The sequence below is a fragment of the Furipterus horrens genome, unplaced genomic scaffold, assembly GCF_987537825.1.
Source record: "Furipterus horrens unplaced genomic scaffold, mFurHor1.1.pri manual_scaffold_8, whole genome shotgun sequence".
Lineage (NCBI taxonomy): Eukaryota > Metazoa > Chordata > Mammalia > Chiroptera > Furipteridae > Furipterus > Furipterus horrens.
This window is the reverse complement of record NW_028327178.1, coordinates 108989220-109006236: the sequence shown is the minus strand read 5'-3', so window position 1 is coordinate 109006236 and position 17017 is coordinate 108989220. Positions and strand designations below refer to the sequence as shown.

General features: G+C 58.6%; 1 protein-coding gene across 1 annotated transcript; it reads right to left on the bottom strand.

Annotated features, from left to right (window-relative positions):
- Nucleotides 1-390: 390 nt before the first annotated feature.
- On the bottom strand, nt 391-16655 carry EDN3 (endothelin 3). Its single transcript, XM_090285054.1, has 4 exons — nt 15960-16655; nt 15062-15350; nt 914-1107; nt 391-527 (listed from the first exon to the last, which is right to left on the bottom strand). The coding sequence occupies exons 1-4, from the start codon at nt 16009-16011 to the stop codon at nt 391-393; spliced, it is 672 nt and encodes a 223-aa protein (XP_090141180.1). The 5' UTR covers nt 16012-16655.
- Nucleotides 16656-17017: the final 362 nt, after the last annotated feature.

The following is a 17017-nucleotide window of genomic DNA, read 5'->3' as shown; positions in this document are numbered from 1 at the left end:
GTCCAGTTCTGACTTCCGCTTCCCTAGCAGCACGCACATGGGCGCGTTCCCCCAGGACCGCCTCTCGGGCACCGTTTCGGGGGGCGGAGCACACCGTGGGCGGGTTTCTACGCACGTGTACTCTGGGACGTGAAGGAGGCAAGACAGTGGGTCCCTGGCCCCGTGGTACCCACAGGACGGGAGCTCACCCTGCGTGTGTGTCCCCGTGTGTGTCCGGGCAGCACCTACCCGGCCCATCCCACCCCTCGGGAGGGGTGTTCCAGCATGGCTCTGCCTGCTGGGTTGATGAGCCTTGACCCAAAGTAGGGACAGGAATGCCCGTCAGGTGAAAACCGACTTCATCCCCCTCCCCCTCTGCCCTCGCCCACTGGTCACACCTGGACCACTCGGTCATTCGATCCCACAGTGACCCACAAACTCCTGCCCAGCAGCCTCTGGGGCCACAAGGTAAGACGAGGGTAACGAGTGAATGGATACCACATGCCCGCCCACCCACGGGAGTGGCCCGCACTCTGCTCCAGCCCATACTGGCCAGGAGGGGATGTGAGGTCAGTGAGACCAGATGGTCCCATTTGCTGTTTTGGAAGAAGCTAAAAATATGCCTTGAAGAAAGGGGAGTGTGGCAACTTCAATTTCTGGCAACTTATCGAGACTTTGGCAAGCTGCCGTGCCATCCAGAAGAGAGATGTCTGGAGACCTGACGTGGCCACGGCCCTGCTGTGAGCACTGTTCTGCAAGGCAGCCAGGGGATGGAGTCCCCCTCCCTGAGCCGAGGGCCCACGTCCCCGCGGCTCTAGGTCCCCCGCCTCCCCGGACACCGGCGCACCGGGGTCAGGGCACGGCCACCCGCCACACTGCGCCATCAGACGCCCCCAGCCTCGCCTGCTCCGGGGCAACTGATACCCAGACGGACAAAACCCGATAGGGTCGTACCTGCCGACAGCCAGCGTCCGGGTGCAGAAGCGCACGCAGGCCGGGTCGTGGCTATCAGCACAAGCGCAGCGCCGCGTCCACTTCGGGGGCTGTGGGTTCTGCGGCGACAGCCTTGCGGACCTCCGGCCACGGACCCTTTCTCTGTAGCCGGACAGTCCATAGGGCACCGTCCGTCTGCAAAGCACAGACCAGCATCAGGGCCACGGTGGGATGAGCCCGTGGGAATGAGCCGTGAGGTGGGTGATGTCCTGGCCCCCGGAGCGTGTGCGGGGGCCAAGGGGATGCAAAGACGGAAGGGACCTGGGGAGCTGGAGGCGGGGCTGTCTGTACCCTCCCACAGCCCGGCTCCTGGGGGGGCCTGCCGATGCCTCGTGTGGGCGTGTGGGCCCTTCAGCCTTCCCAGCACCGAGCCACCGTCCTTGCTGGGTAGGTCGGGTTGTCTCCCTGTCCCCAAACCCCTGACATAGACGTTCCCACGAACCCATATGCCCAACCCAGGCTTTGTCCTTGAGCCAGTGCCCAGGGCTGGTCACCCCCACCGCAGCGGTGCCCCCTAAACCCGGCGGCCGCAAGTGGACCGGCCCAGCACCCGCCCCGCCTGTCCCGGAATGTTTCCAGTGCTCACGCTGGCCTCGCAGGCAGCACTGACCGACCCCAATAACGCAAAGGCGACCGTAGGGACAGACAAATCCTGGCCTCAAAGACACGAACTTCGGAGGACCCTCTGTGCCCCGGGAGGGCGGTCGGTGAGAACGGGCCTTGGGAAAAGGCGTATGAGAAAAGACATCTGAAACTAGCGATTTCATTGACGGTGGGAGCTGGGAGGAGGGGATGGGGTCCCTCGGAACAATGAACGTTTCAGTCACTTTTAATGCCCAGGGGTGCCCACGCCATGTTCTCGCGAGCAGGGAGGCCTGCCAGGCAGCACTGTGGGGCACAGTTAACAGCTTATGCTTAATTCATTGGTGCCATGGACCTCAACTGGGGGAGTGAATTACTAAGACTTAGAGGAAACTTACGTTGCCAGAACTCACTTCCCCATTAAGTCCCGGTTTTCCTGCCAGTCCCCAAATTAACCTCCTTGGTTCCTGCCAGCCCCACAGAGTGTCACCAGTCAGCCACCTCACAGGGGCTTCTGACATTCTCTCTCCACTGTCAACATCAGATGCAACGGCATTGATTTTAATTTGAAACACAGGCCAGGCAGCCTTTTGGGGGTGGGGAGGGCAAAGCGGGGGGCGTCCCATCACGGCCTGATCCCTGGACCGAGCTTCCTCCCTGCTGGGCTGGGGCTGAGAAGTGTCCCCGTGTGCTGTATCAATACATCACCACAGTGGTGGCATCTCCATGGAGGGAGGGAGGGAGGGAGGCCCAGGGCGGGGCTGTCTGCGCTCGCCGGCTGGGGAACGCAGGCCGCGTCCAGGCCCGTTCCGCACACCCCCTTTGCTGAGCACCCCACTTTCCCTCCAGCGTGGGAAATGGGGGTGGGGGTAGCCAAACCATGCAGACCCCGGTGTGAGGCAGGATTTGGCCACAGGTCTGCTTTCCCAGGCGTCGGGTCGCATCCAACCTCTAAGCGTTGCCACGAAGCCCGGCGCCCCGTTTCTCCGTGAACACAGCCCACGAGGGGCAGCAAGGCCCCGCGCCCGCCGCTGACGGCCAAACCTGCCCTCGACGTCGCTGTCAGCTGATCGCGCACTCCCGCACGTGGGGCCCCTCAGCCTCAGCGAAGACCGAGAATCCGAAGGGCATGGAGTGAGGAGCAAAGCCACGCAGTGTCTGTTAAGGGGGAAATGCTAAGCGTTGTTCCAGCAGTCACGTGCAAAGATCCAGTATGCAAATGAGACTCTGCGATTTTCAAGGCCTTCCAGAGGGCTAGGGCCCCTTCCCTTCTCCCAGGGCGGAGGCAGGGAAGCCTGCTCGCAGGCAGGCGCGCTGCTGGCTGCCCCGGCCCGTCCCTAACGGGACGTCCGCTCCCATGGAGCCTACCTCCCGCAGGCAGAAAATTGACAGGTGGTAAAGCAACCTGCTAGGCTCTTCAGTGAGAGAGTTCTATCCTTGTACCCGAACAAGTACAGGTTCAAAACACCTTGGAAGCTCAGTCTCGAATCTAGGATGCTGAGGGTCCTTGGAGTCCCATGTTGAAACATGGCAGCCCCAAGAGATCTGGCACCTTCTTTTCCATCCCGTTCCATCCCACACCAAGGCTGGGGCAAGGGGGGCTCATCCACTCCCTTTTGGATGCACCCCCAAGCTCCAGCTACCCCTCATCTTGCACACAGCTGCCCCTTGCCTGCCTTGTAGGCCTCTGGGTATGTACCTGGACCCCTGTTCTGTCCCTGGGTGTCAGTCTCTAGAAGGGGACCTGGGAATAGTTGGGTAGGAGATTTTGGGGATCCTGAGTGTGGAACATGGTCTGGAAGGGACATACATGGCTTTCAGTCCCATAGTCTCCTTGCAGGCATGGCCAGAGGGGGAGCAGAGGCAGCCCTCTAGCCCACAGCGCCTAGGGTGGGGGTTTTTCTTGACCAGCTCTAGGAGTGGACCACCACGTCCTCAAAAGGCGGGTCTTCTTCTTTCGTAGCTACCATAAACGCAGCACGAGGTTGGGCCAATGGAGACCCCTGACTGAGCAGCTGGTACGTAATTGTGAGACAATCCAGTCCAACAGCTATGGGTTCTTTTCAACCTGAAAATTTCAATGACCACCCAATTCCATTACGAAGAACTCCAGGCACTCACTCTATATATATGCCGCTGGGGTGTGGGAGCAGGTGAGGGAACCATCACAAGCCAGTACGCACAGCCGCGTGCAAGGTACACGGAGCACAGAGGAGGGTTATCTGGGGATCCCATCGTTACGTTGTAAAGCGCTTACATAACAGCCGCTCCACCCTCTCAACGGTTTCCTGGTCTATGCAAGGGCTGTGGGACGGACTGGATGGGGCATGGCACCGCCTGGAAAACACTCACCAAGTCAGCAGCAAGGGAACATTCACCACGCATGCTGCTCATGTGGTCTGGGAATTCAAGCCCGTTGTGTCAGGCAGAAAAGTCCCTTCTGCGAGGCCCACCTTTGCGATGCTTGACTAAGCAGCAAAGGAGGGGGAGGGTAATAAAGAACCTGAGTGTCTGTCGGCACAACAAGGCCACTCTGCCACGCTCCGTTTCGACTGGCCCCTCAGTCACCACGGCCTGTCTAATAAGCGCGTGCATTTCAGTCATCCAGGGGCCCCTTCTGAACGGTGGATTGGAAACACCTAACGGCAGAACCATGAAGATTCAGTGAAATCGACCGAGAACCTTTGACCAGCAGACTCCCTGCCCGATGTTTTAGCCAAGAGGGTTTGGAAAACGCAGCCTCTAATCACGGAAGGCAACTCTTCAGTCTGTTCATGTTTCAGTTCTAACTCAGAGCTCTACGTAAAAGACAAGCAGATAAGATCAATCCAGATATGCTCAGACAAAACACAACACCCCGCCAGCATGCCTACAGATACGCTGTCTAGTGTTGTGTCTTTGTCTGATAAATTGCCCCTCAATGTACATAGTCAGGACATTCATTCTTGGCTCAGTGACGGTGATGTCAGCGCCTTATTTATCACTGGGTTCTTTATTTGCCACTTTTCCCCAAATGTCACACACAAACGTTATTAAACATTAACCTTCCAAATCTCCCATATTCATTCTTCATCTGCAGCACCCCACTGCGAGCATTTTATTTCTCTCTAGGAGAAGTTTCTAAATAAGGAAAGCTGACTTTTTTTTTTAAGATTCTGGTTTTAAATTCAGTGTTGCCTCTTTATAAATGAATTAACGATGTCCATCTTTCTGATCAGGAAACTTGCTTCTGCACCTGCATTTTTTAAAGAAGAGACACAGATGTTCACACAGGTAGCAAAAGGAGCTTCCCTGGTCAAATTCTAAACACTCAGTTTTCACATACACACACACACGTATACACACACATTGAATAGCATTCAACAAATACCTGCTGCATGTGTGTTGATGAGTAAACACTGAACTAGACTCTGGGTGAACGCAGCCTTGAATGAGACAGACAAGTGGCCTTGTACACAGTTTTAACTCACCCTGGAGGTCAGCCAGTTGGCATTTTATGGACTTCCCTCAGTCAGCAGAGGGCATTTTTAACCTGAAAATATCACATAAACATTCCAACTTCAGCTTCCCTCGAATAACCTGAAGTTATGCTACCATCAACCCTGGGCTCCATCACTTGGCAATCGTGTGGCACACACGGTCATTGCTCATTGCCACTCTATTTTGCCCCAGTCGCCACCACTCCCAGTAGCCTCACACCTGTCCTTCTTTGCTCACTTTTACCACCTGTCTGGCCCTTCATGGACATCTGAGTTTACAATCCCTGGTCTAGTGGCTTGTCCCATTTGGTGAAGCCGGACAAGTCATATGATACAGTGACAAAATTAGCTCTTGGTACTCTTTTCAGAAACAGAGTTGCTTTCAATGTTACAAAGCTCCGGTTCTGAATGAGTGTCTCCTCAACCAACAGGACATTTTCACATCAGAGTGTCAAGCTGACCATCTCCCTCCTTCAGTCACTTTTCCTCCTGAAATGGGGAAGCTGAGGCAGTACTGCCTTTGGGCCCAGGGACATGTGAAACGGCTGGCCCAGGGGCCTGTGGGGCGGACAGACAGGAGGCAGCTCCCGCCCCAGCTGCCTCACACCACAGCCATTAGATATCACCTCCTGTCAGTCCCCAGGGTAACAACTTCCAGACTCCCGCGCGCCTTCTAACGAGGGCATGATTTCAGACTTTATTAAATTCCTTCCTTAGCAGACACTGCTCACCGACTCTTCGAGCTCAGCAATACCTTCCTGGGCAAGGACGTGGAGATCGCCTCGGAGGACTAGCTTTGTAACCTTAACCAGAAAGAACAGCTAGCTGAGAATTTTGTTTCAAGTAAGACAAGGCGGAGCCACTCTCAGAAGCGCGGCCTCCAGCAGCCCACAAAAGCGTCCATTCACTGCCCCCAGCGTCTTGGGGCCCCGCTGGGCACAAAGGCACAGAAACAAGGGCAACAGGAGTTCCCTCTCAAAAGCCTGGAATTCTCTAGGGTGTGAGGCCAGCTTTGGCTGTTTTGTCTCCGGAAATCCAACCTCTTCTCTTTGCCGTAGGGAATCGCCCCTCCATCCTCGTGTGAGGTCTTGGTGAGACTGTCAATCAATGTGCCTAGCGTCACCCTGGCCGAGGACCCATCCGGTACCCCAGGCGGGGCGGCCAGACCCGCTCTCTCCCAAGACGACTGATGGTCAGAGACAACTCGGAGCGACTCTTTGCCAGGGGGCCGCACCCCGCCCATCTGCTCGGTTGTGCCCCGGGCCCCAGTCCTGTCCTGGTACCTCTCCTTTCTGAGCCTGGGGCTGCTTCTCCGCCAGTCCATGGGTCACCCTGGGTCTTCCCAAGAGCTCCTTTGACACTGTGTTAGCTGGACTAGGTTTCTGTTGCTTGTGACCAGTGAGCTCTGGCCAGCCGGGACCTCCCTTTCTTGAGATGGATGCAGCCAGAATCTCTAGGGTTTAACAGAAAAACCCATAGTCTCCCCAGGGGCCAGAAACAAGGAGAGATTTCCTTCATTGCAACAACACACACACAAAAGAGCATGTTCAAAATCAGAACAAAACTCAGCTGTTTCTTCCCAGGCTGCCCGCTGTGAAATATTTGGTTTGGATCATACTGCCCTTCACGCAGGTGGGGACGAGCGCACTCATCCAAGATGCAAGAGCCCGGCCCCCGACTCCGGGCTGACCACTCAGAAGCCTTATCCTCCGGCGAGCTGATCCTCCGTCCACTCTTCAAAGGCCGGGAAAGTCTGCTGGGGGCCAGGCCTCGCGCCAGATGACCACGGGGTGCCTTTCCAACCCCCAGGAAAGAAAACAGGCCAGGAACTACAGCTCCTCAGTGACCTCGCTACACAAGCAGAAAACACGCACACATCTTTTCTGGTGCTAAGGGATATCACCCACCCTTTCTGCTCACACATGACGTAGCATGATCGGGCAGTTGGCAGCTTTACTTCCACTGCAGAAAGCTCCAGCATCTTTAGGTGGGAAGACCCCAGGGCAGATGGCTCACCCCGCCCCCTCCCATGTGGAAAGTCTTGCTCCCACAGCCCCGGAAATCAAAAGCGTGAGCCCTGTGTTGTGGGTTAGTGGTTAACTTTTTAAGGATCCTCTTCCCAGAATCCCTGAGTTTGGGGTTTATCCTGAACTTAACTCTTTGGGAATTTTACCAGAATCATATCCATGTTCAAAGAGACTTGAGCACTGACCCCACCAACCAGATCCAAGAACAGGAATCAGGTCTTCACCTGTCCTGCGGGGGTGGATTCCCTCTCATCCATCCCCGGGGTCAACCCAGCTGGGCTTTGTCCACCCAGAGTCACTGACCATTTGCTCACCTCTGCACCCAGGGCAGCTGAGGCAGAGCCTGGCTCGGAGTGGGTGCTCTGTAATAGTCCAATATCTCAATAATCAATCTCTGTGGAAGGAGGGAAGGAAACAAGGGAGGGAGGGAGGGAGGAGGGAGGAAGTCCGTCTGAAGTAGCCTGACCCCTAGGCCACACCTGTCTTCCCAAGTGCATAGGATTCTTGACTGACTTCCTGCAGCCTACGGTTGCTGTCCTTGACTGTCCCATCCTAGAGCGTTTCCTTAGGGGGATATGGCCTCTGGATTACGCACAGCAGAAGAACGAGGTCCGGCTGAGGCCTCCTGCGGGCCACACCCGACCAGGACAGAGAAGCCCAGCAGTGCCGAGGAGGGGGCGGCCAAGGCAAAGACCAAGGCTGGCAGAGCCGGACTCCGGGTCCAGGGGAGACGGGCTCCCCACGGGTCCAGGGTGCGCGTCTTCTCTCCGGGCTTCAGGAATGAGAGGACCAGACCCCTGAAGAGGTCCGTCCAGCTCCAGAGCCTCAAACGCCCGCAGCGTCACAGACGCACCTCCAGAGCAGCGCAGCCGCCGGAGAGGGCCTCGCCCTCCCTCCTTTCTAGCAATCGGGCCACAACCGAAATGTGGGGTTTCTGTGCCCCTCAAGGTAAGAGGTTCCTAGGATCCCCCCACTGTATTTAGAACCCTTCCACATCCTGTCACCATCTAACTGAGCTGAACAACAACCCCAAAGCCACAGAGCAACTCATCCCGTTGGCTCACTGGGACGCACGGCACCCCCCGAACGCGGTGAACGCAACCTGAGTGGTGTTCAGCGGAAGCAGAGAGGTCAAAGGAGACCAGGACGACAGAAGGACGCTTCTGTGTTTGCCGTGACAGCTCATAAAAAATCAGAGCAACCAACGGCTCGTATACGTGAGGAATGACGCTGTCTACGGAACCCCCACATTAGCTGGTCTCCCCTCCCGCTGGCACAAACCAAGAGTGTCCCCCTGAGTCAGGCTAGAGTTTCTCTCCCCAGCCCCCCGTGACCCTGACGGATTCCAGGCCGGACGTCTGTCTGGCGCGGCCTCATTATAACTTGATGCAAAGCCGCAGACAGATGGGGCCAGAATAGCTCCCAGGCGTGGAAACCGAAGGGGTCAAAGAAGGAGCAGGTACTATTTTAAAGACAGGGGGGTGGCATCTGTAGAGGAATTTTTTTTTCACGTGCAGAAACCATCACACATCCCTTTACAGAATCTGCAGGAAGCCAGAGAAGACACCTTTGCTAACTTCCAGATTTCACCCGAAGGGTAGGAAGTCCTGCTGAACGCCCAGTTCCATCGCAACGGTGACACAGACTGTCTTTCCTCCTAGAGGAGTTGTCTGTGGCCTCGTGCCGTGGGACTGTGGTAGCTGTGATCCACTGACCACTTACTCCAACCAAGAAGACTTCCCCCCCAAACCGGGGCGGCATTAGGGTAGAGCCGGCTGAGGAGGTCTGGCCAGCGCAGGTCTGATCTGGCCTTGATTAAAACCGCTGCTATTTTGTCAATGATGAAATCGTTGCACGAATTTTGATTTTATTTTTTAAACAATGCCATAACTTTTATTGATCTTTGTCACTGAATTTCTGGCATCTCCTTAATGCTGGCTCCTGAGCGAGGGTATCTCTCACCTCACCCTGTCCTCGCCCCCGCCGGAAACCCGTGGGAATCAGTCCCAGAAATCCAGAACAGACCCATAACCTCTGCCTTCTCACTGGCTCGCTTCTTCTGAGCAAAGCTGTTTATGCTCCCGCGTCGTGGGCAAAGCTGGCGCCCGTGGGCCACGCGGGCCATCGCTGAGAGAGAAGGGCAGCACCCAGGCCCCGTCGGCCCCCACCCTTTCTCACGGAATGAGTCTGTTTCTGCTTTTCAAATCACTGGGCCGGCCGCCCAGGTCTAGAGTTCCTGCTCAGTAAGACCCGCTACAGCGGCCCCGAGGCCGTAACACCCACGAGGGTCTGTGCCTCCCAGCATCGGAGACACGGACACGTTCTCCAAGGGCTCTTGGCTCCTAAGACCCCAGCAGAGGCCGATGAGAAAGTCAGCTGGACGCCCTTTCTTGCTTGTCCATTCCTGGGGGGCTTCGCAGATGAGCAGGAGTAGAAGCACCCCAAACTGGGTCTGTACTAGCTGTTCATCCATATTGTGCCCACCGTTGGGATTTATTTTCTAAGTGAAATTGGTTCCTCCCCGAAAGAGTGGGAGAGCGTGTGTGCACGTGTGTGTGTGTCCCACGTTCTGAAACTCCCTGTTTCCATCCGAAGCATGACACAGAAGAGCAGGTCATGTCCTCACGGGGAGGGTGGCAGCCTCCCTGTGCTGGAAGTCTGAGTGGTGGTGCCCCGGGGATACCTGGCGGAGGGAAGGGGGCCATCTCCAGGCGCCATCGGGTGCACCGAGAGGCCGCGTCTCCAGCCCAGGACGGAGAAAACGCCACGCGGAGCTCCAGCACGCGTGGGCCTCCTGGGGAAAACACTGTTTGCCTTTCTGCGTGCTTCATTTGAAATCCCTGCAGGAATAAACCTCACCGGAGAGGTCAGAGCCTTTTATCCATCTGCAGATTTAGGGCCAAGTTCTGAGCTGCGACGTCCCTTTCATCTACCAGAAATCCACATTCCCGCTCCGGGGCCACACAGAGCCCCGGCCTCGCGGCACCAAGTTCTCCGGCCGCCAAGTAAAGGGCCTCCGACCTCGTCACCCTTTTTCTCACTGAGTCGGATCAGCTGCTTTTCAGCTCAGCCCGGCTTTGCTCCTGGACGCTCTCTCACCTACTGAGATCCCTCCTGGCAGAAAAAGGGGCTTTGGGGCTGCGTGACCCCCACAGAAAAGTCACCTTGTGGGGGTGGACCTCTGCAAGACACTCTCTGAAATTCAGCCCCAAGGCCCTCAGTTTTAAAGACCTGTCTTGCCATGACATGTTCTAAGAGATACGCTACTCAGACTCAAAACAGGGATGTGAACACGTACCAGGTCTCCAAGGAGGAGCTAGAAGTGGAGGAATGGGAAGAACACGCTCATAAAATAAATCCACCATCAGCCGGGCCATGAGTTCAAGGTCGCTGTCAGTCTGGCCTGCCACCATCTTCTCTCACGTGCCCTTATTTATGGATTACTTCTCATAAGTAGATGTCCATAGTATTTCTGGGACCGCTTCCTGGTGACCCACACTTCAGATCCTAGACAGTGGAGGGTGACATGGGAAATGAAGGGGCCCAGGGGCCCCTGAGGTCCTCAGTCCGCAAACCACTCTGCTGGGCCAGCCGGCTATGGCCACAAGAATGCAGACGGAACCCTTCACAAGATTCCATCACGAGGCTCTTAACAAAGAGGTCCTAAACTGATCATTCAGATTACCCCAAAATGCCAGACCCCAGGCCCTGCCCGCCGACCGCCATTAGCCTGGAACCCAGGCCCCCTTCCCCAAACATTCCACTATGTCCCCAGGTGAGCAGGAAGCGGTTAGAAAACAAGGAGGGAGGGACCCACAGGGTGGGACCAAATCTGGGCAAGCCCGGGACAACCTTTGGCCACCAGCATCCTTATCAGGCTCCTTATCAGCCGCAGCCGCCTGGCACACCTTTCCCAGGGTCTGTGAACCTTATGCAAATCCAGGGCTAGCAGGCCTCCCGCCAAGCCCTCCAGGAGGCCGGGTGAGACCCAAGCTGGACGGTCCAGGCAGGCTGACCTCAGCAGTCCCGGAGAAAGGACTCGCTGCTCCCCGGCGTCCCCCAGCCCCAGAGCGCGGTGCGGCAGGCGGGAGCGCCGCCCCGGAGCAGAGTTGCCTTTAGGGTCACATGCTGCAGGGCTGAGTGTTCCCGAGACCCCAGCCGCCGTCTGAGCCCGTCCCAGGTGCTCACACACCCGCCCTCGCAGGCATTACAGCCTGCGTCAGTGCTGCCACCATCACCACCGGCACCGCCACGGGTCTCCCGACGGCCAGAAGCACGATCTCTCGGCCTGAGTACCTGCATCTCCACCAACGACAGCCCCTGTCCTGGCTCACGGGTCAGGTCCCTGTTCCCGGGGCCCCTGAAATCACACAGCGGGTGGGCAGCGGGCCCCACGTCGGCGGGAGGCTGGGGGTCTGGCTCCGTGCATCCCGTCGAGATGCCCCACCGTCTGGGAAGTCCCTTCTCCGAAACGCACTGACAACGCTCTCCTTACACAGCACAGAGGGTAGCAGTGAGTCTGGTGAGCTGCTGCCCTCTGAGGTAGAGCACATTAAAATGCGAGCTCGGATGTTTGGTTAGTTCTTACGGTTATCATTCTTACTCTGCTTCCTCGGGAAGGAAAAGACCCCAGAAAAGCGTCAGTCCTGCTCATCCCAGTCAGCACGGCGTACCCCGGAGCGGCTAAGCCTGTCACCTTGGCCACCGCCCTAGGGTCGGACTGTCTGCACCTCACGTGGGGTGCAGGGAGAGGATGTCACCTGCCCCAGGCCACACGACAGAACCAGAGCCCCTCAGTCACGAGTGGGGCTTGTGGACCCGGACCGCCCAGCCCAGGCGCGACAGCAAACCCCCGCACAGCTCTCTGCACGAGGACCATCTCCTCGTCGGCGCACGCGGCACGGGGCTTGGAAACCCAGAGTCACTGGCACAGCATCGCAACGCCTCCCTCATCCGCCCGTGAGGGGCTGACAGAGGGCAGGGTCCCTCGAGTCTCGGGAGCGAAGCAGGGAGGCACACAGTGGGACCCCCTCCGCCGCCAGGGGTACAGTGGCAGGCACCAAGGGGCAGCCCGCTGTGGGGTGTGGTTAGAGCCAACAGCCCTGCATGGTTAATTCTGTGTGCCCACTCGGCTGGGCCATGGTCCCCAGACACGTGGCCAAAACAACAGTCCAGATGTGTCCGGGAAGGTGTGTTTTAGGTGTAATAGATACCTGAATCCGCAGACTTTGAGAAAAGCAGATTGCCCCCCACGGGGCGCGGGCCGCGTCTAATCAGGTGAGGGCCTTCGCATAAGGACCGTGCTTACAGAAAGCCTGAGACCTTGCAGATGTCCTTCCAGAGCAAAGCAGACGGTTGACACCACCTCCGGGCGACGGAATGGGCCATAGGAAGAACCAGCACCTGGACAGCACCCCAAGTTCAAGATCCTTGATGTAGGCATGAGGATCAAGACCCGCTGCATTCCCAGAGCAGCCCGCGGCAGGGACAGGGAGGAAAACCACACCCTGGAGAAGTTTCAGGAGACCAGGAGGCCCTGACTACAGAGAGAGGGTGACGGCTACCAGAGAGCAGGAGACACTCAAGAGGGGGAGCTGTGGCAGCGGCGGCAGCAGACGGGCCCAGAGGGGACCTCGTTGTGGCCCCTGCCGCTCCTCTAGCGCGACTGAGTCATTTCGCAGACGCTCAGTTCTCCAAAGGCCCACGTTCTTATTCCCACCACCCATTTTCTCAGCTCGCACTCTTTCTGGGATGTTTCAAAGAAAACAGACGGACTGGTCTGTATCAACAGAGGATTTCAGGAAGGAAGCAAGAAGGCAAGGAGAGGGGAGGGTGGGGAGGAGGGAAGGAAGGAAGGGAGGAAGGAAGGAAGGGAGGGAGGGAGGGAGGAAGGAAGGAAGGAAGAAAGAAAGAAAGGACAAAAGAAAAAAAGAAAGGAAGGAAGGAAGAAAGGAAGAAAAGGAGAAAGCCCATCCGGAAGAATCTTCCTTGTACAAATTGTTTTGCTTGTCTAACTTCCAAACGCTCAAGTCTGGCTCTTGTCACTCCCATGTCCTGACCAGCTCACGGGCTCCCCAACACCACATATTTAATCCCTCCTTCCTGGTGTTTAAGGGGAGCCAGGGTCCGGGAAGGGAGGAAGAAGTAAATCACACCGTGAGGGAAAGTCAGCGAGTGGCTGACCTGGAAACAGTCAAAGCCGCGCAGCCAGGCAGGACAGCGCGCAATGCGGGGACCAGATTCCAGACAGACTACGGGGTCTCTGCCCAGCCTCTCGGACGTGCTGCCCCAGTCAGGCCCCTTGGCCAGTGCGGGGGCTCAGGAACGGGCAGAGAACCGAGGTGGTCTCCTCCCCGCCCCTAACTCGGCTGGCTTCCTTCTTTCTCCTAGATCGATCCACGGCTTGGGATTCTTGCCAAGGCAAGACCCAGTCCTGCAGCTGACCACGCTGAGTGCTGGGTTCTGGAAGCTCACGTGGTCAGATCACAAGGCCAGGAGGGTAAGAATTATGACAGGTGGCAGGGTGACCCTGACCGCCGTCCAAGGAGAGGTGCCTATCGATGGCAGCCTTGCCGAGGAGCCCGTCCCCACCATGTAGCCTTGTATCTTCCCCACGAAGGGGCAATGACAGGCCCGGCGGCCACCCTGCCTCCTGAGGGCTGACTGCGTGTTGCAGCCTGGCCGCGCACAGCCTGGCAGGCCGGTTCCACATCAAGACTGGCTCCGACACCCGTGGGGCCCAGGACAACAGGCGAAGGTGCGCCCTCTGGTTCAGATGGTGTTAAGACCCTCAGGACAGTGGCCACAGAACCGAGCAGAGTTCCTCTGCGCCGGGACCCTGGGCCCGGGCCCGGTTGCTGGGTGAAGCCGCCCTGCCTGCCATTCCACAACGGGTGACGTGTCAGACCTAGTCCAGATGCCGTGGAGGTCTTGTCACCTGGTTTGGAAGACACCGACCCCTCGGTGTACCCTGCTTTGCACTCTCTCCCCGGGGGTCCTTGGAACAAGGTGGGAAGTGAGCCGCTCTGCCGTCCGGCGTGCTTGGGGATGGAGGAACCCTGAGAAACGTGGCTCAAGGCAGCTCCCAAAACCACGGCAAAGGTGCCTTTCCAGGCCCAGGGCACCCACTCACACCAGCTCCTCGATAAGCCCCAGCAGGGTGCTAGGTGTCCCAAGAGATCCCAGAACACCGAGGGCACAAAAAGACCCCAGATTTAGGAGATGGGAGGGCAAAGCTGGGGACCTGAGCAAGGCCCAGCCCTCTCTGCTGCAGGACGATGGTTCTGCAGAAGGGGGTCCCGACGGCAGCAGTGAACGGGAGACTGGCAGCCCCTCCCACGGCGCAGCACCGTCTGCAGCCTCAGCAGAGGGTAACTTTCCTGCGAGGCAGACCCAGGACACATCAGGGGACACTGTCTCAGGCCTGAGAGAGCTCTCAGGGACTGGCGGAGAGAAGGGCAGGCTGTCTGTGACCGTGGGTGACGACCTGTCGGTCCTGACCCCTGGCCCCATGGAATCTCAGCCTGATGAGCAGGTCCCACCAGGCCCCGCCAAGCCCACCCCGTTCCTGCTCCCTGTTCTCTGGCGAGCAGGCTGCTGTCAAGGAATTTGAAACTCCCTGGAGCCTGGCAGGGTCAGGAGAGAGATGGCGCCCTCAGCACCTGGGGCAGGAGAGAACTTTCAGGGTTTCCTCCTTCTCGGAGGGACTTCTCAGGTATCTGATCCCTCTGGCTGGCTCATTGCACTGGGAGGGCGGGCTCCCCCTTCCACCAGAGCAAAAACTCTGGGATTGGGTTTCTCCTGGGCCCGGCCCTCCAAGGGGATGGGGGCCACACCCTGACCTGCAAACGGGACCTGGGCTCGCAGGAGCTGAACTCGGAGCCAGCGCAGACTCGGGGCTGATGGGGCTGGGCTGAGAGTGGGTCCTCGGGGTGAGGAGATGGGGCCTGGCCAGGAAGCACCCCCCCCCTCAGCTTACCCCCCCCCTCCAGGATCACTCACTCAGGGGTGTTGATCCAGATGATGTCCAGGTGGCAATAGTAGACGCACTCCTTGTCCTTGTAGGTGAAACACGTGCAGCGTCTGGCTCGGTGACGCGCGGGGCCCCCCTTGGCCTCCTGCTCCCCCAACCAGCCTAGTCCCTGCGCCTGCCCAGGGCTCCCGTGCCTTAGAGCCTGCGCTGCAGTCATTGCCACGGTGTCCTCGATGTGCCCCTCCAACCTGGATGCAGGGGGGACCTGGGGTCCGCCGCTCCTGCCAGCGTCCCCAGGCTGGGGGCGAGGCACCAGTCCTGCAGGAGGCAGATGGAGGGGCTCCTGAGCTCCTGCGAGTGCATGCCCCCACACCCACCAGCCCCCAGATCCTGGCAGAGGGAGACCACCAAGCTTCCTGCAAAGTTTGCAAGCTAGTTACACTTTCCATAAAGGCCCCAAGCTATGCCAAATGTTCTGAACAGTTTGCAAAGCTATGTGCCCAGTTTCTAAGGAGTTCACAAGCTGTGTGCATAACGGGTGGAAAGCTTGCAAGCTCTTTACACTTTCTGCAAAGTCTGCAAGCTATCTGCACCCGTTGGAAGCTTGCAAGCATTTTGCACACTTTTCTCAAAACTTTGCAATCATTTTGCACAGTTTCTGAAGAGTTTGCAAACTTTTTGAAAAGTTCCCAACTTCATGAAAAACTGACTGAGTCTGCCCAGGTCACAGGTCTCCTGTCTGTGCATTGGGCTGCGTGCAACCTCGGGAGCCCCCTTGGGTAGTCCCCGCGCCCAGCTTCTGCTCCCAGCCCTCTCCCAGGCGCCCCCAGGGATGGAGAGCCCAGGCAACAGGCTGCCCCCACCCCCACCGCGGGGTCCTTTTGTGTGCGCTCGCGCCAGAAGAGGCGCAGCGCCCGGCCCGCTTACCTGCGGCGGAGGTCACTGTGAGCCCGAAAAGGAGCCACAGCCCCAGCTCCATGAACCCCGATCAGGCGCGGGAGCACCGGGCCTGGAGGACGGACTCCTGGGGCCCCGAAACGGGGCTCGGGCCGGGCACAGCAGGCCTTGCCCTCCAGCCGTGGGGGTTCGAAGCCGGCTGCTCGCTCGCTTGGTCGCGGCTCCCGCCAAGAGTTGGCTGTGGCGGCCACAAACTTCAGAGCGCGCTGCCCATCCCTGCTTAGGGCTGGCCGGCTGTGGGCTCAGGCTTTTCTGGCTCCCGCACCACCCCCTCGCCTCCCCGCCCCCCGGAGGGGCTGGAGCTGCCGCGCGGGGCCTTTGAACCCCGGGCGCACCGAGGGTCGCCTCCCAGGCGCGGGGGAGCCTCCGGGAGCGCAGCAGCCCGCAGCGCACCCAGCACAGCGAGGGGCGGGGGCGGCGCTCCAGGCCGGGTGCGGTGGGGTGGGGGCCGGGACAGCTGCCGGGAGGCCACGCGAACACACACACTCACACATATACACACATGTACACAGGCACTGGCGCGCACCCGCACTCACACCCCGCCCGCCGCTCTGCGGCCCCAGGACCTGCAGCCCCCACCCGTGGAGCGACAGGAAAGATAAAAGGCGGCGAAGGAAAGCTGCTATCTTTCATCTCCGGGGCCACGGCAGAGGGACACTTCTCGCCGTTCACCTAATGACACCCTACCCTTCCTTGCACACGGCCTGCCTGCCGAGGCCCCGGGCGCACTTTACTCTCGTGACTCAGGGCACTGGCTCGGCCCCTGCCTCTCCCAGGAGCTCAGAGCAAGTGGGTGTGGGCACTTCCCCCGAGCAAAGTCAACCGGGAAGCAGAGTTAGCGGTTCCCTGGCACCCAGGACCTTCTTAGCCCCCTGCACAGAGGGTGGCCTCAGGGAGAGGCAGGTTCCTGTCCCAGCAAGCCCTTTATTTGCATGTGCTGGCTGCTTTCTCCCCTCACCTGGGACTTGTCCTCTGCCCGGCAGAGGAGGGCTGGTCTATTCTGTTCTTCACAAAGGCCATCTGTGCTG

What these genes read in the sequence shown, in the direction of transcription:
- EDN3 (XM_090285054.1), bottom strand. Translation starts at nt 16,011, where the DNA reads ATGGAGCTGGGGCTGTGGCTCCTTTTCGGGCTCACAGTGACCTCCGCC. An exon ending in ATCTGGATCAACACCCCTGA is followed by an intron (nt 1,108 to 15,061) that starts GTGAGTGATCCT and finishes TGTGCTTTGCAG; the next exon opens with ACGGACGGTGCCCTATGGAC. An exon ending in GTACGACCCTATCGGGTTTT is followed by an intron (nt 528 to 913) that starts GTCCGTCTGGGT and finishes CCTCCTGGCCAG; the next exon opens with TATGGGCTGGAGCAGAGTGC.